This window comes from Saccopteryx bilineata, chromosome 4 (genome assembly GCF_036850765.1).
Source record: "Saccopteryx bilineata isolate mSacBil1 chromosome 4, mSacBil1_pri_phased_curated, whole genome shotgun sequence".
Classification (NCBI taxonomy): Eukaryota; Metazoa; Chordata; class Mammalia; order Chiroptera; family Emballonuridae; genus Saccopteryx; species Saccopteryx bilineata.
The window spans coordinates 285851905-285877032 of NC_089493.1; the positions used below are offsets into that span (position 1 = coordinate 285851905).

A 25128-nucleotide genomic window follows, 5' to 3' on the forward strand; every position below is an offset into this window, starting at 1 on the left:
TTATCTCTTTTTTTTTTTTTTACTCTATGCTAACAGCAGTGGAGCCAAGAGGAGGAAAAACATAAGCTACGATAGAAAGGCACTTAGAACCTGTTAAAATACTGATATCCTGGAATGTGCAACAACAAACCAACAACACGTACACCAGCCCTCTTGAGCCTGGTCTATCACTGAGTCACATGCTGAGCTAATGTCACCTTCCAGTGCCCTGTTCCTCTGCTCCCTGGGCTTGAATCTCAAACCCTTTATTCCCCAACAGGGGACTTAGGCCTGAGGCCCTTCATGGGGCGGGTGCCTGGGTCCTGAATGGGGCCCGAAGAAAGGAGACCAGCTCCTTCCTGCTTTGCTCACAGCCCCTGCGAGAGGCAGAGCCAGCATTGCCGGGCCCCGTTAGGGCGGTCTGGGTCAGGGTGACCCCTCTGGGACAGAAGGGCAGTCCAGGAAAGGGGGAGGTGTCAGCAGAGCTGCTCAGAGGAACAGCAAGGGGGTACTCTGGAACTACAGAGCTGCTAAGAACCCCACTGCTGCCCTGCAGCTCCCTTGTTTTACCGCCAGGAAAAGGGCAGGCTTGCTCACTGAGGCCAGGAACAGGGCAGGCCTAGGAGCCACCGCTCCGGAAAGCTAGGCTAGAGCCTCCCAGACTGCACCTGGCCACCTCAGGGCACAGTGAGGGCTCAGGGGAGGGGAAGCACATGCTGCACCCCCAGGGACCTGTGGGAGAGCCCACTCCCCAGGGTCAAGCAGGGGGCATGTGGAGCACCAACACCCTTGGCTTATTCTGGGCCCTGGGAGGCGAGGGGAGAGGTGTGTGTTTGGGGGTGGGGGAGCCCCTCTAGGACTGGGGAAAAGCCAGAGGAAACAGCACATCTCAAGTCCAGGCTCCTTCCAACAAACTCCCCCTCCCAGGTGGAGGGGCTGGGCCTCCCGCGGCCACTCGCCACTGCTCCACTGCCCTCCAAGCCCAGTGCCTCAGTCCACGCCCTCTGGAAACCTGTACCTAGCACTGCCCTGTAGCCCTCCCTAGCCTGTGTTGTGCTGGTACTGACTTGGCACCCTCAGAACAAGAGTTGTGTCCCAACCTGGGGTCATCCCCGAGCCAGCCTCCTGCGGGCCTACAGGTTTTTGCAGCCCCTAGTGCAGGGCAGATACTGCCCCAGGCCAGGCCCACCCCACCTGTTCCCTGAGCCAGGTGGGCCAGAGGTCTTGGCACCTCCCCTCCCCACACTCCAGGGGAGTGAAAGGTAGAGGGAGGAGGCCAGTGGTAAAGGGGCAGCTGAGTCAGCTGTCCCCTCACTTTGGAGAGCATCGTCCAACCCAGAGAAGGGGCTGACCCTGGGACAGTGCTGGCTGCTTGGACGGGTAGGTAGGTGGTGAGGGGGCAGAGGGCAGTGGGTGGAGCAGGCCTCCCTCTCTGATCAGGAGGCACCTTGTCATAAGGAGAAGGTGGCTCTTCCTGTGGCTTTGTGGGGGCCAGCGTCTGTCTGGTTTGCCCTCTGAGGGGGTGGCTCAGAGGGAAGGGGGTCCAAGGGCCCCCAGAGCAGGGGCCTGGCGAGGCTAGGCAGGAGGGGAGGAGTAGAGCAACAGTCCCGGGGCTCCTCATCACAGCTCACCACATGAAGGGGTGCAGGAGCCCTGGGTCAGCAGAAGGCAGATGCCACCCCACCTGCCCCCACTGCTAGGATGTGGCTGGCAAGTAGACAAGGAAGGGAAGGAGGGTGACCTGCCCAGATTGGCCACTAGACAAGGGAGGCACCAGGGTGGAGAACAGGGCAGGGACACTGAGGGCTAGAGGTAAGCAAGGCCTCAGCACCCAGAAACTCAGGTCTCTCTGGCCACTGGGAGCCTGGGACACCAGCGATGACCTAGCACCATCCTTACCGCCCAGCTTGTCTGGGGTGGGGCTGCCAAGGGGATACAGCCAACCAGGCTCCGGGGGCAGGAGGACATTATTGCTATTTCGCAGAATAGTTTCCGTTCGTCAGGGCAGGGCCAGGAGCTTCAGGTAGCTGTCCCTGGGGTGGGTTCAGTTCACCACAGCTGGTTTGAGCAGCACAGAGCCCGGTGGGATGACCACCCAGCCAGGGGTCAGTGCTTCTGGGCTGCTGGCTGCTGAATTGATGCCTGTGGACAGGTCCAGCACGGTGCCTGGCAGCAGGGGCAGTCCTTCAGGGCTGGGCCGGGCGCGGCCACTCTCAGTCCTCTCCAGGGGGGTCTTGTGTCCCTCCAGGCCCAGGGCCCTGGCTGGCACTGCCCCACGCCCTTTCTCCCCCTCGGCCTTGCTCCCTGTGGAGCCAGCCAGAAGGGAAACCACAGGCAGGCCTAGTCCACCAGCCCCAAAAGGTGAGGGCAGCAGCGGGCTCTTGGCCAGATTGAGGGGCAGGACAGGGCCTGGTAGCCCATGGCCCATGCCCGCCCTACTTGCACCACCCCCACCACTGCCACAGGCCAGGGCACTGAGGTCAAGGGGGCCGGGGGCCAGGGGCAGGGGCAGGCCGGGCAGGCCAGGGCCTCCAAAGAGGGCAGCCGGGTTGGGGATGATGATCTGGGCCCCACTGACGTAGGGGCTGCCGTCAGGGGCAGGCAGTGGCGGTTTGGGGGGCGGGCGCAGTTGCAGGAGCTCTTGCTGCTCATGGGACACGAAGTGGCCGTGGGCCTTGATGTGCTTGCGCAGTGAGCTGGGGTCCGTGTAGCGCTTGTGGCAGCCGGGCATCTTGCAGTAGTAGGGCTTGTCCACGTAGTGGGTTCGAGTGTGCTTGAAGCGGTCACTTGAGTTGGAGTAGCGCTTGTTGCAGCCTTCATACGGGCACACGTAGGGCTTCTCACCTGTGGGAGGGGCTGGTGTGAGGGGTCTTTCAGCCCAGTGTCCTGCCCTTACCCACCAGCTACTTGGCAGCACCCAGACCCCTCATCCCAGACCAAGATCTCCTTGAAAATACAGATGGTCCCATTTGCAGCTCAGTGGCCTCAGCACCTGGCATGAGATCTAACCCCAGGTGGGGGCAGCAGAGCACAGCCACTAAGAAGCCAGCTGGTCATCCCCAGAACCCCTGGGAACTGACTGTGCCCTTGGCCTTAGTACTACGGCTCAAATTGCACGGCAACCAGCCCGACCGGTCGACGTAATTATAGACTTCCTTAAAGCCCCTACTAGGGGCAAGCCGACAGTGAGCATTGCATGGATGCTGACTGCCCATTATGTTGCAAATCTTACTCAGCAGAATGGCTCCAGATTCACTAACCACCTGCTCCTGCGCTGACTAGGATGGAGCCGCTTGAGAATGGGGGCCTTTGAAGTGTGGCTAGTCCAAACTGAGATGCACTGTGGCCTGACCTGTGGTGGCGCAGTGGATAAAGCGTCGACCTGGAAATGCTGAGGTCGCCAGTTCAAAACCCTGGGCTTGCCTGGTCAAGGCACATATGGGAGTTGATGCTTCCAGCTCCTCCCCCCTTCTCTCTCTCTCCCTCCCTCTCTCTCTCTCTCTCTCTCTCTCTCTCTCTCCCTCTCCTCTCTAAAATGAATAAATAAAAAAAAAAAAATATATATTAAAAAAAAAAAAAAAAAAGAGATGCACTGTGATTCTGCAGACTCCATATGAAATGAAGAATTTCAAAGTCTTATTGATATACATTTTAAATTTGAAATGGTAACACCTTGAATTTACTGGGCTCAAGAAAATGTATGATTACAGTTCATTTCACCTGTTTCTTTGTACTTCAATGCGGCAATTAGGAAATTTAAAATCAGTTGTGTGGCTCTGTGGGCCAGTGCTGGCCCTACTGTGTGCTGGGGTATGGTGAAAGTGAAACAGACACCCTGGCCACAGACCCTGGTGGCATCAGTCAGGCAGTCTCACAAACGTCACGCCGAGGGCGGAGGGACCTGTCTGTGCTCCCGTACACTGGGGTCTGAGCCACAGGAGAGGCTTCTCCCGCAGGTGGCGCTCAGAGGGACCAGCCCACAACGGGGTGCGTCCCTCATCTCGCGGATGCCTGCGGATGGCCGGGCGCTCCACCGCGGCCCTCCAGCTGCACTGCTCACCTGTGTGCGACCGGTTGTGGATCTTCAGGTTCTCCAGGCGGGAGAAGCTCTTGCTACAGGTGGGGCAGCGGTGCGGCTTCTCGTTGGTGTGTGTGCGGATGTGGATGAGCATCTTGTACCTGCTCCAGGGAGGGCACGGAGCACGGCTCAGCTCGCTGGACACCCCGGCCCCCTCCCGCCTGCCCTCCCGCTGGCTCTCGCCCTCCCTCACCTGGCGTTGAAGCCCCGGCCGTGACGGGCGCAGCCTTCCCAGTGGCAGCAGTACCCCGCATCCTTCTCGGGTTTGACGTGGTAGTCGTTGACGTGATCCACCAAATCTTGCAGGAGCTCGAAGAGCTGGTTACACTGTGGGGCCGGGGAGGGTTCTGAGCCCATGTGGGGCCACCTGCCCCAGGTCCTTCCCCACTCTTCCTGGCCCCCACTCACCTTGGCCCAGCGACAAACAAGCTGCTTAGGCAGGGGTAGCTCTGGCGAGAGGCACTTGTCCTTGGCGGGGGTGAGGAAGGAGGAAGCAGGTAGGTGCAGGGCCCCCCCGGAGCCCAGAGGCAGGAAGAATTGGAAGGAGCTGGGGACGCTGTCCAGATAGCGCAGCGGCTGGAAATCCTGGGAGGAGAGGGCGAGGGGCAGAGCTGGTCAGTGCCCTGCGGGGCCAGCAGGCCCAGACTCCGTCTGTGGGTTGTGTCCCCCCAGTGTTATGTCCTAGTCCTAACCCTCGGTGCCTGTGCGTGTGACCTTAATTGAAAATAAGGTCTTTGCAGATGTGATAAATTTAGGAGGGTGGTCTACATAGGGCGGCCCTAAATCCAGTAACCAGTTTTCATAAAAGAAAGGAGACTGGGACACAGAGACACACAGAGAGAAAGAGGCCATGTGACAACAGGCAAAGATTGAAGTGATGTAGTTACAAGGCAAGAATGCATTCTTTTCTAGAGCCTTCAGAAAAACCAACCCTGTCGACACCTTGATTTCGGACTTCAGCTTCCAGAAGAGTGAAAATAAAACATTTCTATTGTTTTAAGCCACGCAATTTGGGGTTCTGTTACAGTAGCCCCAGGAAACTAATACACCTTCTCTCTCCAGAACCCACATCCTCTCCTTACCGGGGCAGTGGGGACTGTGGACAGGTCACCGTTGCCTTGGCGCTCAGGGGACAGCGAGCTGCTGCCATTGGGAGAGTCCAGCCCTGATGATGGTGACAAGCTGAGGTCTACCAGAGGGGCTGCTGAAAAGCGTCCCTCCACCTTCTCGGGGAACTTAGGGTTCAGCAGGAAGCCTAAAAGAGAGGCACAATTCAGGAGAGCTAAGCTAGGAGTCCTGGTGGCCCAGCCCTCTGACCTCTGAACCCTAATTCATGACCCTGGCAGTGGACCCAGCCACACCACCTCCCTAACCACCCCAGGGCCTCCGGTGATCTCAGCTGAACAGATCTGAGCAACAGCCTGTCCAAGTGACAGGTGTGACCTCTGCCATCATGGGAACTTGGCCATCAGTTGACATGAGAAGTGCCAAGTTCCCATTTTACAGATGGAATGACCTAGTACACATGAGTAACTGACTAGGAGCCTGAAGCCAGGGCCCCAGCTTCCCATCACATTGGCAAGCCCCTTCTGCCTTAGTGATCCCTTCTATAAAATGGGAGGTCTGGACTGGGCTACTTCTAAAGCCTTCCAGCTCAGAGTGGCAGATCTGGTTTTCAGGTGCACTAGAGGGAGAGGAGAGTACCTGGGCCCTGAGCATCCTGAGAAACACTTGCTGGGCGGGGACCCCAATCACAACTGACCAGGCCAGCTGCCCACACTGCCTCAAAGCCCAGGAGTTGGGTCTCAGGGCCTTTTGTTATTACATGTAAACCCTGCTCCCCCTTATCAGCCACTCCAAATTTCCCCAGAGGCCTCAATTTAAATCCTGGCTCTGGGCCCTGGCCGGTTGGCTCAGTAGTAGAGCGTCGGCCTGGCGTGCAGGAGTCCCAGGTTCGATTCCCGGCCAGGGCACACAGGAGAAGCGCCCATCTGCTTCTCCACCCCTCCCCCTCTCCTTCCTCTCTCTCTCTCTCTTCTCCTCCCGCAGCCAAGGCTCCATTGGAGCAAAGTTGGCCCCGCACTGGGGATGGCTCTATGGCCTCTGCCTCAGGCGCCAGAATGGTTCTGGTTGCAACAGAGCGACGCCCCAGATGGGCAGAGCATCGCCCCCTGGTGGGCATGCCGGGTGGATCCCGGTCAGGCGCATGCCGGGAGTCTATCTGACTGCCTCCCCATTTCCAACTTCAGAAAAGTTAAAAAAAAAAAAAAATCCTGGCTCTGCTGTTCCAGCTTTGTAAATGGACAGGTCATTTCCCTCCTCCTGGGGACCAACCCCAAAAATAAACGACTGGAAGGATGAATGGCCAGAGTGTGGGAGCACCCTAAGCCGGAAGCTGTGAAGGGCTGCAGCCATGTCCTGGTGAACACACCTTGGACAGGATGCTACCACGGCTCCATCTGGGCCTGGGACCGGTTGCCCAGCCCCAGTGTCATACCTGAGGGTGGGGAGCCCGGGGAGCCCGGGGTGGGGCTGTCGTCCACCACACCAAGCTCCCTGTGTAGAGCTCGGTGCCGGACGACACTCAGCGTCCTCTCCCGCTTTTCTCTCGCCGCGCGGAGCTTGGTGATGCTCAGCTTCAGGTCGAGCGGCTCGTCCAAGGAGTGCATAGTGATGGGGGGCTGGGGCTGGCGGCAGGTAGTGGGAACTCCCAAGCTGGGTCTCAGGCAAGAACCTAGGGGAGGACAGGAGCTGTGCTGTGACACTGCGACCCCAGGCCCTCCTTAGGTGGCACTCATTACAGCCAACGGGGGAGGTAGGCAGTGGGTGTCTAGCAGTGTGAAGGCTGCCTCCCCAAGTGAGGAGACCCTCTGAGTGGCCTGGTGAAGTGTATCATGAAGACAGCCAACCACCTACTCAGAGCTTCTATGTCCACTTCCCACAAGCTTTTCTGGGAGGCAAAGCTCAAAGAGTCTGTTTGCCGTGACACTGAGTTTTAGAAACCCTGACTAAGGTCACAGAGCTAGGAAGTGGTAGAACTACCAGATTCAAGGCCAGATCTCCCTGGAAATAACCAGCCAAGTCTGAAAGGTCATTTCTGACTGAGTGGCAAGTCATGCCTGGTTTGAGCCAAAAGACCCAAAACCAGGCCAGAGGAGCTATAACTATTCTCGTGGCCATTAGTAGTCCTCAGCTACTGACTGCCCAGCGCCCACTGTGCTGGGCCCCATAGGAATCTGTGGTCAGCTGAGGACACAGGCTGATAGCTTGCTAGGCAAAGCCGAGCAAAGCCTGACCCCAAGGTGCGGGGGTGCAGACAGGTGGCCTTGCCTCTCAGGTAAGGTCAGGAGGAGAGGAGGTGCCCTTAGAAGTGGGGAGCCAGAGGGCTCTGTGCAACCACCAGGGGGCAGCTGGGGGCTGTGGCCCAGCCAGGCCAGCCAGGGGCAGGGCTGGAGGAAATTGGAGCAGCTCCAGCTCAGGTGGTTAGTAAAATATATGCATATGTCATTTTCTATTGGTGATGATATTATATTATTATGAGTTCTTATGCTGGAATTTTCACCATTTTCTTAGAATCTCTCAATGGTGTAGTTTTCTTCATATAAAAATGACCCAAGAGCCTAACCAGGCGGTGGCGCAGTGGATAGAGCATTGGACTGGGATGCGGAGGACCCAGGTTCAAGACCCCAGGGTCGCCAGCTTGAGCGCAGGCTCATCTGGTTTGAGCAAAGCTCACCAGCTTGAGCCCAAGGTCGCTGGCTCGAGCAAGGGGTCGCTCCGTCTGCTGTAGTCCCACGGTCAAGGCACATATGAGAAATGAGAAAGCAATCAATGAACAACTAAGGTGTCGCAATGAAAAACTGATGATTGATGCTTCTCATCTCTCTCTGTTCCTGTCTGTCTGTCCCTATCTATCCCTCTCTCTGACTCTCTCTCTGTCCCTATAAAAAAGAAAAAAAGACCCAAGAGCACGGTTAACTCTTCATTTCAATTTCAAACTTTTCTTACTACAGCAATCTTTCCACGTTGGAGGGTCAGTCACACCGTTTCCTTGCATTTGTCCACTGCACCACCACAGGTCAGGCTGTTTCCTTGCATTTGTTAATTGAGAGGATTATATCCCGAACATCAATCTACTAAACAGGCCAACATTGAGTTACACCCTTCCATTCACCAAATCCAGGTTCTCACAATTTAATAACATCCCTAGAACGCCCTGCCAGGTAGCTCAGTTGATTATAGCATCATCCCGCTACACCAAGATTGCAGGTTCAATCCCTGGTCAAGGCACATACAGGAATCAACCAATGAATGCTTAAGTATAACAACAAATAGATGTTTCTCTATCTCTCTAAATCAATCAATAAATTAAAAACAAAATAATAAGAATACCCCCACTTGACAGGCAGTGGTGCGGTGGATAGAGCGTTGGGCTGGGATGTGGAGGACCCAGGTTCGAGACCCCGAGGTTGCCAGCTTGAGTGCGGGCTCATCTGGCTTGAGCAAGGCTCACCAGCTTGGACCCAAGGTTACTGGCTCGAGCAAGGGGTTACTCGGTCTGCTGTAGCCCCCAGGCAAGTCACATATGAGAAAGCAATCAATGAGCAACTAAGATGTCACAACAAAAAACTGATGATTGATGCTTCTCATCTCTCCATTCTTGTCTGTCTGTCCCTGTCTATCCCTCTCTCTGACTCTCTCTGTCTCTGTAAAAAAAAAAAAAAAGAAAAAAAGAATATCCCCATAACCACCACTTGGTAAAAGACTTTGTTTCACTGGACTGGTGTGTCTCCTTGGGTGGCAGTGTTGACCAGATACATAGAGAGATGTCTGGAGCTCTCTCCATGAAACAGGACATAGGAGGACAGCCTCTATTCCCCACTCATGTTTTCTCCACGTCAAGCCCCTCAGCAACTTTATTTATTTAACATATTTTTACTTTTTTTTAACTTACTGATTTTAGAGAGAGAGGAAGGGGGAGAGAGAGACAGAGAGAAACAATGATCTGTTCCTGTATGTGCCCTGACTGGGGATTGAACAAGCAACCTTTGGGTAGGACAACGCTCTAACTAACTAAGCTATATGGCCAGAGCCTGTAACACCGTGGTTCTCAAAGTGCATGCCAGGGTACACTGGTACGCCCTAGAAGATTTCCAGGTGTGTCCTATGGCAGTGGTCTCCAACCCCCGGGGTACGGACCGGTACCAGTCCGAGGGCCATTTGGTAGTGGTCTGCAGAAAAAGAATAACTTACATTATTTCCGTTTTATTTATATTTAAGTCTAAACAATGTTTTATTTTTTTTTAATTACCAGATTCCCTCTGTTACATCCACCTAAGACTCACTTTTTTTTTTTAATCTTTTTTTATTTTTTATTTTATTTTATTTATTCATTTTAGAGAGGAGAGAGAAAGGAAGAGGGAGAGGAGAGAGAGACAGAGAGAGAAGGTGGGGAGGAGCTAGAAGCATCAACTCCCATATGTGCCTTGACCAGGCAAGCCCAGGGTTTCGAACCAGCGACCTCAGCATTTCCAGGTCGACGCTTTATCCACTGCGCCACCACAGGTCAGGCTAAGACTCACTCTTGACGCTTGTCTCAGTCACATTCAGGGGTCCCCAAACTTTTTACACAGGGGGCCAGTTCACTGTCCCTCAGACCGTTGGAGGGCCGCCACATACAGTGCTCCTCTCACTGACCAACAATGAAAGAGGTGCCCCTTCCGGAAATGCGGAGGGGGGCAGGATAAATGGCCTCAGGGGGCCACATGCGGCCCGCGGGCCGTAGTTTGGGGACACCTGATCTGTCCCACCCTAAAGGCCAGTCCGTGAAAATATTTTCTGACATTAAACCGGTCTGTGGCCCAAAAAAGGTTGGGGACCACTGCTCTATGGTATTCCAGAGAAATATGTGCCTGTTGGGGACCAAAAAACCAACAGGGTTTTTTGAGTTTAGATTTTTGGGGGACAGAGTTGTGGGGAATTGGCTGTAAGCTGATAGTCTGCCCAAACCCCCCACCTCACTTGCCTGACTAAGTTGCAAAAGGCTGTTAGGTTGTGGTGCTGACTTGTTTACACTACCCTCCATGTTCCCCGAAAAGGCTAGAGGCAAGTTTCTTCTATCCTTTGTTTGGTGTAAAGTTAAGATGATAGGTATGGTGGGGGTTTTCTGCACTCAACACAATTAAGAGTAAAAAGAGAGGAATTCTTCAATGTATTGATGAGGAAATGAGAGTTTGCCTTTCACATATATGCCCAAACATTGAAGAAATTGCTAAGACACATCAGGCTCATGTTTCTCAGAAACACAAGAATGAAAAAACTTAACACATTCACACCGAGACCTGCCAGATTTACTAATTTTACTAAGAATGTATCTATATATATATATATATATATATATATATATATATATATATAAAGATAACTTTTTTGTTGTTATTTTATTTTTGAACCCCTCTTTTTTACGAATTCTAAAAAGCATAACTCAAAAAATGTAACATAAAAATGTTTTTTAATGTCAGAATAAATTTAATTTTGTATTTATTTTGTTTACTTACCATAAAAGCATGCTTGGACTTTTTAAATATTTGACTTAATTATTAAAACATATTTCTCAGCCTGACCTGTGGTGGCGCAGTGGGTAAAGCATCGACCTGGAAATGCTGAGGTCACCGGTTCGAAACCCTGGGCTTGCCTGGTCAAGGCACATATGGGAGTTGATGCTTCCAGCTCCTCCCCCCTTCTCTCTCTCCTCTCTCCCTCCCTCTCTGTCTCTCTCTCTCTCCCCCTTCTCTCTCCTCTCTATAATGAATAAAAAAAAAAAAAAAAAAACATTTCTCAGAAATCTGTATATAGTGCGCCTACAATTATTTGTAAAATTTTAAATGCACCCCAACTTCAAAAAGTTTGAGAACCACTGCTTTAACATATGGATAGATGTATAATTTTTTTCTAAGGTGAAAGGAAGGCAAGATAGTGAGGCAGACTCCCACATGCGCCCCTCCTGGGACCCACCTAGCAACCCCATTATGGGCTGATGCTCTAGTACCAAGCTATTTTTAGCACCCGAGGCTGACACTCCAGTGGAGCTGTCCTCAGGGCCACTCTCAAACCAATCTAGCCACTGGCTGTGGGAGGGGCAGAGGGAGAGAAAGGGGAAAGGGAACGGGGAAGAAGCAGATGGTTGCTTTTCCTGTGCGCCCTGACTGGGAACTGAACCCAGAACGTCCATATGCCAGACTGACGTTCTATCCACTGAGCCAGATATATCTTTTAAATTTATTGGTTGATTTTAGAGAGGCAGAAACACTAATCTGTTCCTGTATGTGCCCTGACCGGGGATTGAACCTGCAACCTTCGCGTACTGGAACAATGCTCTACAACCAGCTATCTGGTCAGTGCCGCCCCTCAGCAACTTTAAACAGTCTTGGTTCATGTGTATCCCTGAACAAGCTCCACTTTTGCCAAGACCCTCCAAGCACACAAGAAATAAGGCGGTCCCCTCCCTCATTTAGGACCCTCAGCCTCTGGGAACATATCCTAAGACCCCACCAGCAGCACGTGGCTTACATTAGTCTGAGCCTAAGGAGGGGGACTACATTATCAGAGCACAGTTGGCTGCACTTGGCCACGGGACCCAAGTCTGTGATTTTACCTGTCCCTGTTAAACTCTATCAGGTGAGAGTCAGCAGATCTGTTTGGATTTGCACCCCAGGCCGTGCATGGGCCAAGAGCTCCCAGCGATGCAAGGGGGGCTGAGGCCAGGCTGCCACCCTGTCCTGGAGCTCCAGATCCAAGCGGGCAGGTGAGTGAATGACAGTGATGGAGAGACCTGGGCCCCCTCCACTGTCCTCCTGGCTGGGGAGGGGCAGCCCTCTGCCTGACCCACCCCCCAGTTACCTCTGTCTGTCTGTGCGTCTGCTTGTCCCTCCACCTGTTTATTTTTAGACACAGGCCCCTTCCAACCTCCCTGAAGCTCCTCTGTGCTAGGAGCCTGGAAGGAGAGGAAGGAAGTAAATATTTATGCTGATTAAGAATTCAGGAGCCAGGAAGGGCTGGTGGCCTGGTCCTTGGCTGGCCTAGGGCCACAAACCTCCCCAGCCACCACCCCCCACCCCCAACCCAACCTTCCAGAGAAGGGGACCATGAAAGCACAATAGTTTGGAACTGAGAATTCAAAGTGACACTGACTCTCATTGGTGTCAATGCCCAAGTGACATTCTTTGGCACCTGCCCCACTACCCTCCCCCAGGCCAGAGGGGGAAAGGGGAGCCCTGGGCCCTGGGTCACCTGGTTCTGAAGACCTGAAGGAGATAGTGCCTCAATCCAGAACAAGGGAGGGCCCCTACGAGAAACCTGTTTCCCTGGGTGGGGCTGGGCACAGGGGAGGGGGGATTCCAGCACCCTACCCCCTAGAGTTCCCCCCACTTCCGGCCCTTGGGTTCTGCCCAGGGGTCCATTCTGATGGAAACCAGAGCTGAGCTAGAGGCCCAGCCTCCCCATTCCTGGGAAAGGGAGGAGGAGCCACCCCCAAGGCCCTCAGCTCCCAGCACCCCCACCTCCAGGCTGGCCTCACCCCGATTTCCCTCCCAATGGTGGCCCCACTCCAAGGGGAAAACACCTGTGACCCCACTCCTTGGCCAACCTCAGTGTCCTCTTTCACCCCCCTAACCCCCATCCCCCAGGCAGAGGCCAGTCCTGGGCTCAGGCTCTGCTCTTTGTTCCTAGGCAGGTGAAGGGGGGTGGGTGAGAGCCAGAGTTATGCTGTCTGGAGGCCAAGAGGACAACTGGGCCTGGAACCCTGGGCCTGGAGCTGGGATAACCCCCAGAGGCCGGCCAGCCAGCCATCACCCGATTTAGACGGTGGAGAACTATTTTGCTCTGAGGGTGCAGGTAAGTTTCTTAACCGGTGGTGGGGCCTGCAATAGGTGGGGGCCACAAGTCTCCTACAGCCCAGTGCGGGCACCAGCAGGCACCCCTTGGGTGCAGCGGGGAGTCCGTCCCCCAGGAGCCAGGCTGTGGAATGCCTGGCTCAGTTCAGGCTGGCTGGCTCCGAGGGGACACAACTTGGCCCTGCTGGTGCCGGGTTGTGAGGCTCCTGGTGGGTGGGATGCTAGGCTGGGAGGCCGCTGAGGTGGTCGTACTGCTGGGTACAGAGCTGGGGATCCAGCTATGAAAGGAACTAATTAGAGTGGAGGGAGGGGAGGGCAAGGCGGTGCAGGGGACCACCGAGGTGGCGGGGGTGGGGCGGGGGTCACCCGGGGGTGGGCTCTGCTGGCCCTCACATTGCACCCCGCCCCACTGCACCCTCCCTGCCGCCGGGGCCAAGACAATGGCTGCTATTGTATGCTGCCTGTGGCCAGCAACGGGCCCCCAGCTGCAGGGCCCACCAAGTACCCCCCCTCACCCACCCTTGGCCTGGCCTACCTGGCAACGCCCCCCACCCCACAAGCAAACAAGCACCATGCAGGCTGACACATGGGCAACTGAGCCCCCCAAAAGGCAGTCTCCGCCAGGGCCCTATGGCTGGGGTGGATGGCACACAGAAAGGGGGGTCGACATCCACTAAACACCTACTGTTCATGAACTGTGTGTCCATGAATCCTCTGAGCTCTGAAACCCCTGTTGTGAGATGTATCACTTCCCCTGTTGTTCAGATGGAGAAACTAAGGCTTGAGGTCACCAGGCTAACAGGAGCAGGCTGGAATCTCCTCTAGATAAAGTCCCGCCTTCCCTGCTTGGGGGAGGACAGCAAGCTGGCCCTCAGCCTGGACGGGTACCTGTGTGGGTAGAGGGGAGCTCCACACACCCACCCTGAGAAGCACTCAGGGTCTCCTTAGCAGAAGCATGGAGGGTGGGGCCCTGTCAGGTGGGGGCTTTCCCTGCCCACCCCACCACAGCACAGAGCCAGCTGCCTGACCACCGGTGCAGCAGTGTTGTCAAGGGCAACATGAATGACACCTCTTAATCCCAGAGTAGCCCTGAACTACACTGTGGTCAGCTATGGCTCATCCAGTTTAGGACTTAGGGACAAGGGCCCAAGATACAACTCTCAAAAACATATGTGGCTTTTGTGATAGAGACTGAAAAGGAGCAAGTCCCTGGCCTCCCCTATGTTCCACGGGTGCCCCCATGCCTGGTGACTGGGGCCATCACTGTCAACACACTGTTCTTACAAATGGGGAAACTGAGGCCCAGAGAGGGAGACCACTGCCCCAGGTTCACAGTGGGTAGCAAGCCCAGGACTAAAGCCACGGGTGAATATTAATAGGATAACAGTACCAACAGCCTGTTGTTAATAACCAGGGAATGTGCTAGCACTTGTTACGGCAGATGCTCTTTCGTCTCCGTTTTACAGATGCAAAAACTGAAGCTCAAGGAGATCAAACAACCTGTCAGGGTCACACAGTCTGTCTGTGGCAGAGCTGGGTTTCAAGGCAGGTGATTCCAAAAGCTGTGTTCAACATTAGCCTCTCTTGTGCCCGGGGACTTGGGGAGCGGCCGCTGAGGGCTCTGCCTTGGCACCCACTTCCTACGCAGAGCTTTGCTGGAGCTCGGTACAGAGCCCAGGAGGGGCGGCAGGCAGTGGGTGGGCGCTGCAGAGGCTGGCTGGGGGGTGGCCACAGGGAGGCTTGGAGAACTGTAGGCAGATCTGCTGCCAAAGCAAAGGGCCCACAGCCCTGCATTCCTGGGAACCACTGCAGCTCCACCCTGCTCTAAGAGCTCCGCCCTCCACGGCAGCCAAGCAGCAGGGCAAGGGGCAGGGGCCCCCCTTCCAGACCAGGCAGCAGGGCACATGGAGGGCTCTAAGTATGGGGTAGACCACCTGGGTCTCCAACACGGCTCTGCCGCTTCCTGCCCACGGGTCTCCAATATGGCTCTGCCCGCTTCCTGCCCACGGGACTTACTGCAAGTCACCTCAGGGTCCTCATCTCTAAAATGGGATGATAATGATAGTAATAAGCCATTCCCATTGGGTTTGGGGAGAAACCAATGCAACAATGCACATCCAATGATTACTTATCGTTTCCCACTCTTCGCAATATTCAGAACCTAGAACAGTACCAGGTGCATAGTAGGTACTTCATCAACCGTGTGGGGTTGTGTTTTTTTGTGTTTTGTTTTTTTTAAATGAGAGGAGGGGAGACAGACAGACTACTGTGTGCGCCTGACAGGATCCACCCGGCAACCCCTGTCTGGGACCAGTGCTGGAACCAATCGAGCCACTGGCTGCAAGAGAGGGAGAGAGAAGGGAGAGAGGGAGGGGAAGAGATGCAGATGGTCACTTCTCATGTGTGCCCTGACTGGGATTGAACACAGAATGACTGCATGCTGGGCCGACGCTCTATCCACTGAGTAAACCGGCCAGGGCCATGGTTTTTTTCTTTTTTAGAGAGAGACAGAGGGAGAGAGAGGAACAGAGAGATGAGAAGCATCAACTCATTGTTGCAGTACTTTAGTTGTTCATTTGCCTCTCATACATGCCTTGATGGGGGGCCATGGGGGCTCCAGCTGAGCCAGTGACTCCTTGCTCAAGCCAGCAACCTTGGGCTTCAAGCCAGTGACTTTTGGGCTCAAGTCAGCAATCATGGGATCATGTTGGTGATACCACGCTCAAGCCAGCAACCTTGGGGTTTTGAACCTGGGACCTCAGCATCCCAGGTTGACGCTCTATCACTGTGCCTCCAGCAGTCAGGCATAAACTTGTTGAATGAACTATTACCACTGCTAAGTTCTCCTTGGCAGTCTAGAGCTGTAAGGACAGCTGAGCGGGGGGGGGCTGGTCCTCCCCCTGTACCCACAGATACTATATAGTCTTACATCCATCTGGGCTTCGGTTTAGAGTGTAACTAAACAACTGTGTGCCCCTCAGAGAGCCTCAGGCCTCTGTTGTCCCGTGGAATGACCACGGATACCACAGTCACCTTCCAGAGCCTGACTGCATCAAAGAAAGAACACCAGGAGGCCCTGGAGAGGTTCTGAGCAGCTCTGGAAGAAGCAGGCCTCCTCCCAGGATGAAGGGGCGGGGCTTATCCTGAGGCCTCTGCCCAGCAGGTCCCAGGAGAGGGGCCAGCACAGGCAGCACTTCCTGGAAGAGTATAGGGTTCACCTTCCCTGGGAACCTCTTGCTCCAAAGACAGGCCCCACCCCCATCATAAGATGGGTGCTCAGCCAGCACCCTGGGCCTTCCCAGATCCTGTGGGAGGGCAGACCTGGGCCCTGGGGGGCGTGCAAGCACCCCCAGCTGACGCAGCCAGGGCTAAGCTCTCTGCTCTAGGTTTATGAGGGTCTCGGGAAAGGCCCCAGCTGGCCAGCACCCAAGACTGTGCTACGCAGAGCCAGGCTACCTGGTTCCAGTCCTCTGTGCCCCCGTCCCTGGCTGTGGGGGTCTTAGACGGGACCCTATCACCCACTCTGAGCCTTGGTTTCCTTAACCAGAACAGGCACCACAATAAGAGGCAGGCTCACCAGGCACAGTCGGGCTTCAGGGCATCCAGCAGGACTTGCCTGGCCAGGTGCCTGGCACACCGGAGGTGCCAGCAGCTGGTAGCCCTGAGGATTCTTGTTCCTGGCTCCAGGCTGGGGGTGCCCCACACAGTAACGTGGCCTGCCAAAGTCTCCCAGAGAGTTCAGGCAGCACTGACGCTGGAAGGCATGCGGCTGCCCCCCCACACCAGCACTAGCTTCGCAGATGCACTTCCTTCCCCACCACCAGCAGGGTGACACCAAGCTGGGGGCTGTGCTTCACATGGGCCCTGGCCCACAGTTGCCCACTCACACAGATGTGTGTGGCCTGGCACCGAGTCTCCTCTGGACCTGGTGGCTCTAGGGCCCTCGTGCAGCCCCCACCCCTTGCCGCCTGCCCGCCTGCAGCCACCTTTGCACAACTATGTCTGGTATTTTCCTGTCTGCCCAGCTTGGGGGGAGGTGGTATGCGGGGTTGTGAGCACTGCCTGCACCTGGGCCTCAGCCAGTGGGGAGCAGCCAAGCAGCCCCCACGCCAGCCCGCCCACCAACCCACCCACCGACCAGCGGGTTGGGAGGGAAGGGCTGGGCCCAGGCTGCCCAAATCCCTGGGAGGGGCCCGCACTGGGTAGCCGGAGAGGACACACACCCAGCCAGGCCTGGACACAGGCAGCACGGCCACTCTCAGTGGGCAGCAGGGCTGGGCCCTCCTCCAGAGCTCTCTGGGGCCAGCACAGGCTGGTCAGTGTGCCACAGGACATGGACAGCACCCCAGCACCCCCAGACATACAGGCACATGCGTATGTGTCACACCTGTGCACAGACATACACGGGACTCACAGGACATGGCAGGCAATCAAAGTCAGAGTCTGGAACCCAGAACCCAGGAGTCTTAGCTTATGGTGGGGAGCCGGCATGAGGCCTTTGACACCCCCTCATCACCACAAGACAGGCACCAGGCCTACTGAACAGCAGCACCTGCCAAGTCCCAGCGGGAGGGGATGCAGGCAAGGGAGGCTCTGGACTTTGGCCTTTCCTTCCCAGCCTCATTTACCCCATCCTGCAGTCATGCATTCCAACGCCAGGCCCTCCACTCAGTTCTGGGAGGGGGGGCATAGATGAGTGAGAATGAAGGACATCAACTTCAGAGGGGGAGCCACTGGCAACAGAGAAATCGTGTTAGGGGTGAGCTGCTCCTGCTGAGTGGGGGTGCAGATCCAAGTCAGCCACATGGACATGGGGTGAAGCAAGAGGGAGTGTTGGGTCCTAACAAGTTCTGCAGGCTGTACTGGCCAGCCTGCCTCCCGTTCACCATCTCCATTCATCCTCACCACCCTGCCAATTAGGTGCAATTCTCCCCATCTTCCAGATGAGGACACCGAGGCTCGGGGTAGTCAAGCATCTGCCAAGGTCACAGAGCTTTAAGTAGCCAATTGGGATTCACCTCCAGGTCCAAAGCCCACCCTCTTTCTAGGCTCAATGCTACAGAGACCTGGGGGTATGGCCCCAACTAACCCACAGCGAAGCTGTCTGTCATGCAGAAGAGGAGGCCCAAGGGGGAGGCTGGGCCAAGACTTGGGAGCACTCGGGAGCCACGGAGTGTTCTGCACAGAAAGTGCCACATCCTTTCAGCCCAGACTCTCCTCTGCAACACTTCTTTCTCAAGATTCCCTGCCTCCCAAGAGCCTGGGGCTCACCTCTTAGGTGCCAGCTCCTGCTTTATTCCTTTCCAGGCCCCCAGAATCTCCTCCAGCTGTCACCCCCCAATACGCCCTCCTTTAGCAAGTCTTCCCTGATTCAGCCTCTTGCAGCTGTACGTGAGCTGTTCTTCCAGGAGCCTGAGAGCTGAGCAGGGCACCTGGCACTGTTTCTACACGCTGAGGGCAGCATCCCTAGTCTTGCAACAAACAGCCCAGTGCTGCCTGCTACTCACCTTGGGTCCAGGTCCTCACTAATATATCACTAATGTCACCAGCACATGAGCATGCCCTGCGTGCCCAGTGCTGCACACAGTCACATTCACTGCCCCCAACCTTCAGCCCCTGGTTTTCACCCCCTGCACCGGGCATTCAGAACCTCTTTCCAAGGAGGGAGACCCAGAGCAGACAGGGATATCTCTGGGGCCCCAGGCAGCTCTGAGTCTTCTGGGGGTGTTGAAAAGAAGGCCTCGAACAGACCACCACCTGCTCTCCCACAGCCCCCACACAGCCCACTCCTCTCACCAGCATGACCTGGCAGCGATACAAAGTGCTGGCGGCAGGACCACAAACCGGGCCTCCCCCAGCGTGATGAAAGGAGGGAGCTGGCTTAGAGCAGGGCTGGAGCTCAAGCTTCCCGACCACGCCCCTAACAGCACCACTGCCCTTTACTTTTCCCGGGGACGTGGCCCTGAGTGAATGTTGGCTGAGTGACTGAATCTATCTGTGGTACCACCAGCCAGGTGAGATGGGCAGGTCTGGAGGGACTTAAAGCCCAAAGAAGGCAGTGGCCTGCCCAAGGTCAAGGTGAGAGACAGGGCCTGTGCCCTGACACAGATGCTTCCTCCTCCCCATCCAGGGCTAGGGACCTAGCAGAGGATAGGGTGGGGCTGCCAGATTCGCCCTGATCAGTTGGGACAACCAGAAGGGCCCAGTTCCCCCAGCCACATCTCCTGCCGCTCCTACCGAGCAATGGCGGAGCCTACCCTAGGACAGCTGGACGGGCAGGGACTCTACGCCATGCCCTTCTTATCAGCCGCCCCACCCTCCTCTGCTTGTCCACTCCAGGCAGCAAAGCAAGTCCAGAAGCTGGGGGCAGCCTCCAAACCCAAAAGGAAACAGCATGCCGTGCCAGGCCTGCTTCGGGCTCTTGGGACCCAGGGTCCACAGGACCACACAGGGTGACTACTAGGGATCCTGAGGTAGCTCTGGGCGCTTGACCTGGAGGAGCATGGGGCTGAAAGGCAGACAGCCAGCAGTACTGGGGTGGAAGGACTTTAGAACAGACAGAACAATGGAGAGCCCACAACCGTGGGGGAGGAGGACATCAGAGCTGGGGTCAGTCGGCCTGGAAGGGTTGGAGTGGGGGTAGGGGGCTCTGGATGTAAGGAGGAAGTGTCCCCAGAAGAGAAATGGCTAAGGCAGGCTGGGACTTCCCAGCCAGACCCAAGTGGACTTGGGAGTAGGAGAGGGAGGCTTTCTCCAGACACAGCTGTCCCCCATGTCACGCCCAGGCAGTGGATGGGGGGGCAGGAGTGGAGCTGGGGGGATTCCCAGGCTGAACTGACATTTCAGGGGTCAGGGCCAGACAGCTCTAGGCTCTAGTCCCCCTCTTTCCCTTCCTGACCCTAAGTGGCCCTGGGAAAACCTCTCAAACCTCTGAGCCTCCGTTTCCCTCCACCAGTGCCTACAGGCAGCCTCCTTGCCCCCAGGGTCCCAGGGGGGTGCCAGCCTGTGAGCACACTGTGCAAATGGTGGCAACCCTCTACCAGCTGGCAGGACTGTTTTCCTGGGGGCACCCAGGGCTGACTCACGCAGCACAGCAATCGCCTGGGACCCCCTTCTGCCATGATTGGAGGAGGGGGCCAAGAGCTGGGTCTGAGTCCTCACCCCAGGCAGTCATCTGCCAAGGTGGGAGTTCATGTGCGCACGTCCCATACTTGAACATCAGGTCCTCCCTGTGGCAAGTACCACCTGGCTTCTTAGGCAGTGCAGACAAAGGGCCTGAGGAGACAGGCCCAGCCAACCCCTCAGTTACGGCCTAGAAGATCCTCAGTCCCTTCCTATTCCCCACCAGGGGCATCTGGAACAGACCGGAAGCTCCCCTCCCCCCATTAGAATCACTTCTCGCACAATATGGTGCACAGAGATGTGCTATAGAATCAAGCCCCTGAAGCCTATATAATAACTAGTGTCACCCTAATAAATTCAACAACAAAAAGAATCAAACCCCTCCCAGCCTAGCCAGCAAGTAATCAGAACCCTTCAACCTATCTGGGAGGGGGCACGGGAGGCCAGAGCTCCCCCAGTCAAGATGCCTAGAGCCACGCCCTCCATGCTACCCAGCCTAAGGGAGCGGGGAGAAATATCCCAGCTAGGACAGACAGTCAGATCTCTGGGGCGCCGCAGGGACCAGATATATGGAAGCTCCCAGAGCTAGAAGGGGAAAAAGGGCCAGGCCTTGCCTCTCCCCTAAACAGGTCTGGAGTGGAGGCCAGAGGGTCAGAGCAGGGAAAAGATGGATGCTTGGGGCCTGGTGTGCACAGCTGCTGGGGCCAGCTCAGGGTCCCCCACCCCACCCTACCCACCCCACCTCCCTTCTCATCCCAGGCTGGGGAACTGGCCATCAGACGCCACCACCCCAGCCATAGCAGACCCCAGGGAACAAGGGCCTCCCGATGCCACTGGCCCTTTTCCATCCTGAGCTTCAGTTTCTTCATTTGTCTATTAGGGATGGATGAACGGATTTCTCTCACAGGATTAAGGTAGCAATTTCAAGTGACAAATAATTGAAAAGCCTTGTTGATTTTTTCAGAGAGTTGTTACTGGGCATTCCACCCATGCTGCTCTCTCCCTGAGCCACTTCACCCCCACCCCCCTCCCTGGGGACCTAAGATGGCATTTTTATTAGTTGCAGAGACAGCAGAGGTTTAGGGAGCTACATAGGAGCATCAAACAGTTGCCCCAACCCTGGCTGACCATCAAGCACTAGCGGTCCTGGTGGACAATAGGAGTCCCTCCTTGGCCACACCTGAATTAGAATTCTCCAGGGTGGGGCTGAGGTATCTACCTGGGAAATTCTGGGCAGATGTGTCCCAAAAGCCTTGAAGGAACTGTGGTCCCTCATACCCGAGCTGGCAGCAGGCTGGGGCAAGGTGTCCTGGCATTCTCACAGAGGCAAGCCTTCAGACACATGTCTGGGCCTCAGCCTCTCCTAGGACCTTTTCAGGGGCCTTGGATGGGGCAGCAACTCTGGTGGGGCTGGTGAGGGGGAATCCACCCGGAGAGCCCCTCACCAGCCAGTGATGCTCCACCTCTGAGAAGGGTGCTTGTCTGGGTTAAGGGAGTATCATCCAGTGCCCTCCAGGGGTCACCCTTCTGGCCTTAGCCATCTATGTGAAATATATATACAATGACAATAATAACCCTGAATAGATTCCACCTAGCTTGGGCCTCTCCACTATAACCCAAATTTCCCCCTTGGGTAAGGGGCCTCTTCAGCTTGTTTCCCCGGGACACAGGAACCTGGGAAGCATCCCCCACTGGAGAGGAGGGGGAAGCAGCAGTCTTCCCTGCCCCACCCCACCCTACCCACCCCGCCTCTGGCATCAGGGGCACCCCCCCCCAAACACCTCCCACATCCCACATCTGGTCACCCTGTCACAGCTTCCACCACCCTCGCTCATCCTGGGATTCCCCCAAACTCTGCCCAGCACCCATCCCAGCCCCCCTGCCTAAGTGGGAAACTGGGATTCCAGGCCAGTCTTGGTAGATGGAAACCCACATGGGAAAATATCAAGAAAACACATTCTTCCTTCTACACCGCAGCTCAGACCCTGGGAGGATTATGTGGCAGAAGACACTCCCACCACCCAGGGCCAGGGCCAAGGCCAGGCCAGGGAAGGGAAGGGGGAGTGTGGTAGAGAAAAGTGGTGGCCCCATGGTGGGCCTGAGAGGGATCTGGGCCTCCTTACAGGCCCCAGGTGAGGCCCTGGCCAGCTCTGTCTCGTTCAGGTCAGTTCACCTCTCACCCTTCATGGGCACTCCCAGTGAGGCGGCCAGGGGAGCCCAGGCAGGAGAAGACACGGCTGTGGCTACTCACTTGCAGCTGGGCTTTTTAGAAACAACAAAAGCTTGGGGGGGGGGGGGGGAATGCGGTTCACACGATTGTTTAAAATGAGGTTTTTGGATGTCTGCGGCATCCAGTTATTCATACTGGCTCCACCCACGGACAATTGAGAGTTAGCTTTTGTTGGCCTTACCTCCCTCTCAACACCCCCCTCCAAGTCTTCTCATGGACTCTGGAGCTCAGGAAGTTCACCTTGTCTGACCCCTTGGTTTGACAGATGAGGAAACTGAGGCCCAGAAAGGGGAGGAGCCTGGCTTAACGACTCCTGGGAGTTGGTGGCTCAGCCAGGGCTCAATTCCAGTTAGTCAGACTCCTAGGTGGGGGCTTTTCCTACTCAGCCTCCAGGCTGTGGCCCAGTTACAGTGTATCCCCCAAAGCCACTGACCCTAAAGTGGTGGTGCCTAGAAGTGGGGTGACTCACTGTCTGGCTTCCTGGGGCACCCTTCCCCATCAGTGAGGGAGGGACTGGCAGGTGTCCCTATGTAGAGAGCCAGGAGGGAGAACCCCCCCCAGGAGGCCTGCGCCAGGGTCACTCAGGGGCCGAAGAGCCCCAGCTGGAGGGATTTAACACTGAAGGTTAAAGGTCACAGACAGGGAATGGTGGGCAGGCATGGGGGGTCAGAGGGTCAGTACTAATGGCAGCTCCGGAAAAGAGGGGGAGGAGAAGAGGCTGAGGAAAACAGGGCTGCTTCCAAGGGATCCCCAACCCCCCATAAATGGTGCCCCAAACCCCTGGCATTGCTTCCTGCTTGGTGGCTATTGACAGGGCCAAGTGAGCTCGGGGTAGGCTGTGAAATGGGGTGGGCTGAAGCTCAGAAGGGGATGTCCTGAAAAGGACCCTCAGGTGCAGCCCCTTCTCCAGGACAGGAGAGGCCAGCTGGGAGGCCCAGCTGTGGCCCAGAGGGGGAAGGAGGAAAGAGGGAAGGCGAGGAGGTCAAGGGGAGGGACATATGTGCTGGGCTGTAACAGCTGTGGCACTGTGGCCCCTGGCATGGGGCTGGGGGAGGGCTGGGCAGGTGGGCCGACTTAAGGAGGTGGTGTCCCCTCTCCTGAGCCTGGGGGCTGAGAAAGGCCCTGGGGGACACGCTGGGGAGTTGTCTTCCCTAGCTGCCTGTTAAGCTCCACCTTCCCTCCAGGATGCCAGGGCCAGGCATGTAGGACCCTCAGGATGGCTGCCTCCCACGACCGCAGCTCAGGCCCTGTCTCTAGCCCAGACCGAGAACCACGGGAGCCCAAGCCTTGGCCAGGTCTGGGGCTGCCTGGCTGCCCCTTCAGTGTCAAGCATTCCCTTCAGAGCCAAGATCCTGGGTTGAGATGGCTGGGGGCCCAGGGCTCCTCCCAGGATCCCTTCCCGCTTCCCAGGCCCCAGGGCAGGGCCGGGTAGCTCCCTGCAACCATAGCTGCCCTGGGCAGCCAGGCCAGGCAGGCCCTCCTGGACAGGCGACAGGCGGCATGCTGCCCTGCTGTGGCCTGAGTACCCGGCTGGCAGGGCAGTATGCCAAGGCCTCCAGGTGCCAGCCTGGATTCCAGCCCCATCCCAGGGGACAGGGGGGGAAGCAAGGCACAGGCATTTCCCTCCTTCCAGATGCACCTGCCTCAGCCCCTCCAGACCTTTCCTAGGCTGGTTGGGTACCCCTACCCTCCCTACTCTTCCTCCACTTGCACCCAGACAGCAGGGGAGGAACAAGTGCTGGACAGGACTCTGTTACCAGTCCAAACGCAGCAGCACCCCGGTCCTGAACCTCAGGAACGCCTCCCTCCCTTGCTCAAGGAAGGGCCGGGTCTAACCAGGGGCAGCAGTGGGGGAGACTTTCAGGGACAAGGGAGGAGACACCTTTCAAACCCCGTTTTAGAAACAGCCCGATCGCAGCCGTGGGAAGGGATGGCTCCACAGCAGCCCCAGGCAACTTCTTGCCCAGGCTCCGAGGGGCCCCCTCTCACCCTGCAGCGCGCCCCCACTGCGGCCGCCCAACTTCCCCGCCGAAGTTTGATCCCGCCCCGGGCCCGGCCGCGGCTCGGCCCGGCCTCGGAACGGAGAGAGGGTAGGAGGGGGGAAAGACTGAGAGACGGAGGAACGGGACCGGGGGGCCAGGGAGCCGGCGAGGGAGGGAGCGCGCAAGCCAGCGAGCGAGGGAGCGAGCGCAGGGGCCCCGGCGAGGGCTCACAATGGCCCGGGGCGAGGCACGGACACGGTAGGGGGAGGCGACCCTCGAGCCCCGCAGCCCCCGCGCGACAGACCAGTCCCCCCGCCCGGTCCCCGTCTCCAAGACGTGACGCCCAGAGGTTTCCTACCTCGGCGGCGGGGGCGGTCGGGCTCCCGGCTGCGGGCTCCGGCGGTCGGGGGGCGGTAGGGGTGAGCGGGGGAGGGGCCGGGGCGGGCGGGGGCCGGGGCGCGAGGCTCACGGGGCGCGGGCTCCCCTGGCACGGCCGCCCGGCACCCGGCCGCTCCGCCACATCTGCAGCTCCGGCGGGGAAGGTGGCCGCGGCGGCCGGGCCGGGCCGGGATGTCTTACAGAGGGAGGGAGGAGGGCGGAGGGAGGCGGCGGGAGGAGGGACCCGCGGGTTGCGGAGGAGGGGGAGGAGGAGGGGCGCGGGGGGCGGCCGCCCTCCCTCCTCCCTCCACTGCTGCTTCCCTCCAGCCCTCCCAGCAAACCCCTCTCGCCGCCGCGGCCCCAGGCCCGGGGCGCCAGCTGCCAGGCGGGGCGTGAGCGTCTGGGGGAGGGGGCGGCCGCTCGCGGGCGCTGGGCCGGGGGAGGGGAGGACAGAGGGCAGCGAGGCGG

At 57.1% G+C, this 25128-nt stretch overlaps 1 protein-coding gene across 1 annotated transcript; it reads right to left on the bottom strand.

The window, feature by feature from the left end:
* GLIS2 (GLIS family zinc finger 2) lies at positions 1–25128 on the bottom strand. Its single transcript, XM_066275064.1, has 7 exons — positions 24641–25128; positions 6555–6791; positions 5140–5312; positions 4466–4642; positions 4251–4384; positions 4040–4158; positions 1–2823 (listed from the first exon to the last, which is right to left on the bottom strand). Exons 2-7 carry the CDS (start codon positions 6724–6726, stop codon positions 2024–2026), a joined length of 1575 nt encoding a protein of 524 aa, XP_066131161.1. The 5' UTR covers positions 6727–6791; positions 24641–25128; the 3' UTR covers positions 1–2023.

Excerpts from the sequence above, each read along its gene's own strand:
- GLIS2 (XM_066275064.1), bottom strand. The coding sequence starts at position 6,726 with ATGCACTCCTTGGACGAGCCGCTCGACCTGAAGCTGAGCATCACCAAG. Across the intron at positions 4,643-5,139 it reads CCACAGTCCCCACTGCCCCG|GATTTCCAGCCGCTGCGCTA; the intron begins GTAAGGAGAGGA and ends CTCTCCTCCCAG. Across the intron at positions 2,824-4,039 it reads CCACAACCGGTCGCACACAG|GTGAGAAGCCCTACGTGTGC; the intron begins GTGAGCAGTGCA and ends CCCCTCCCACAG.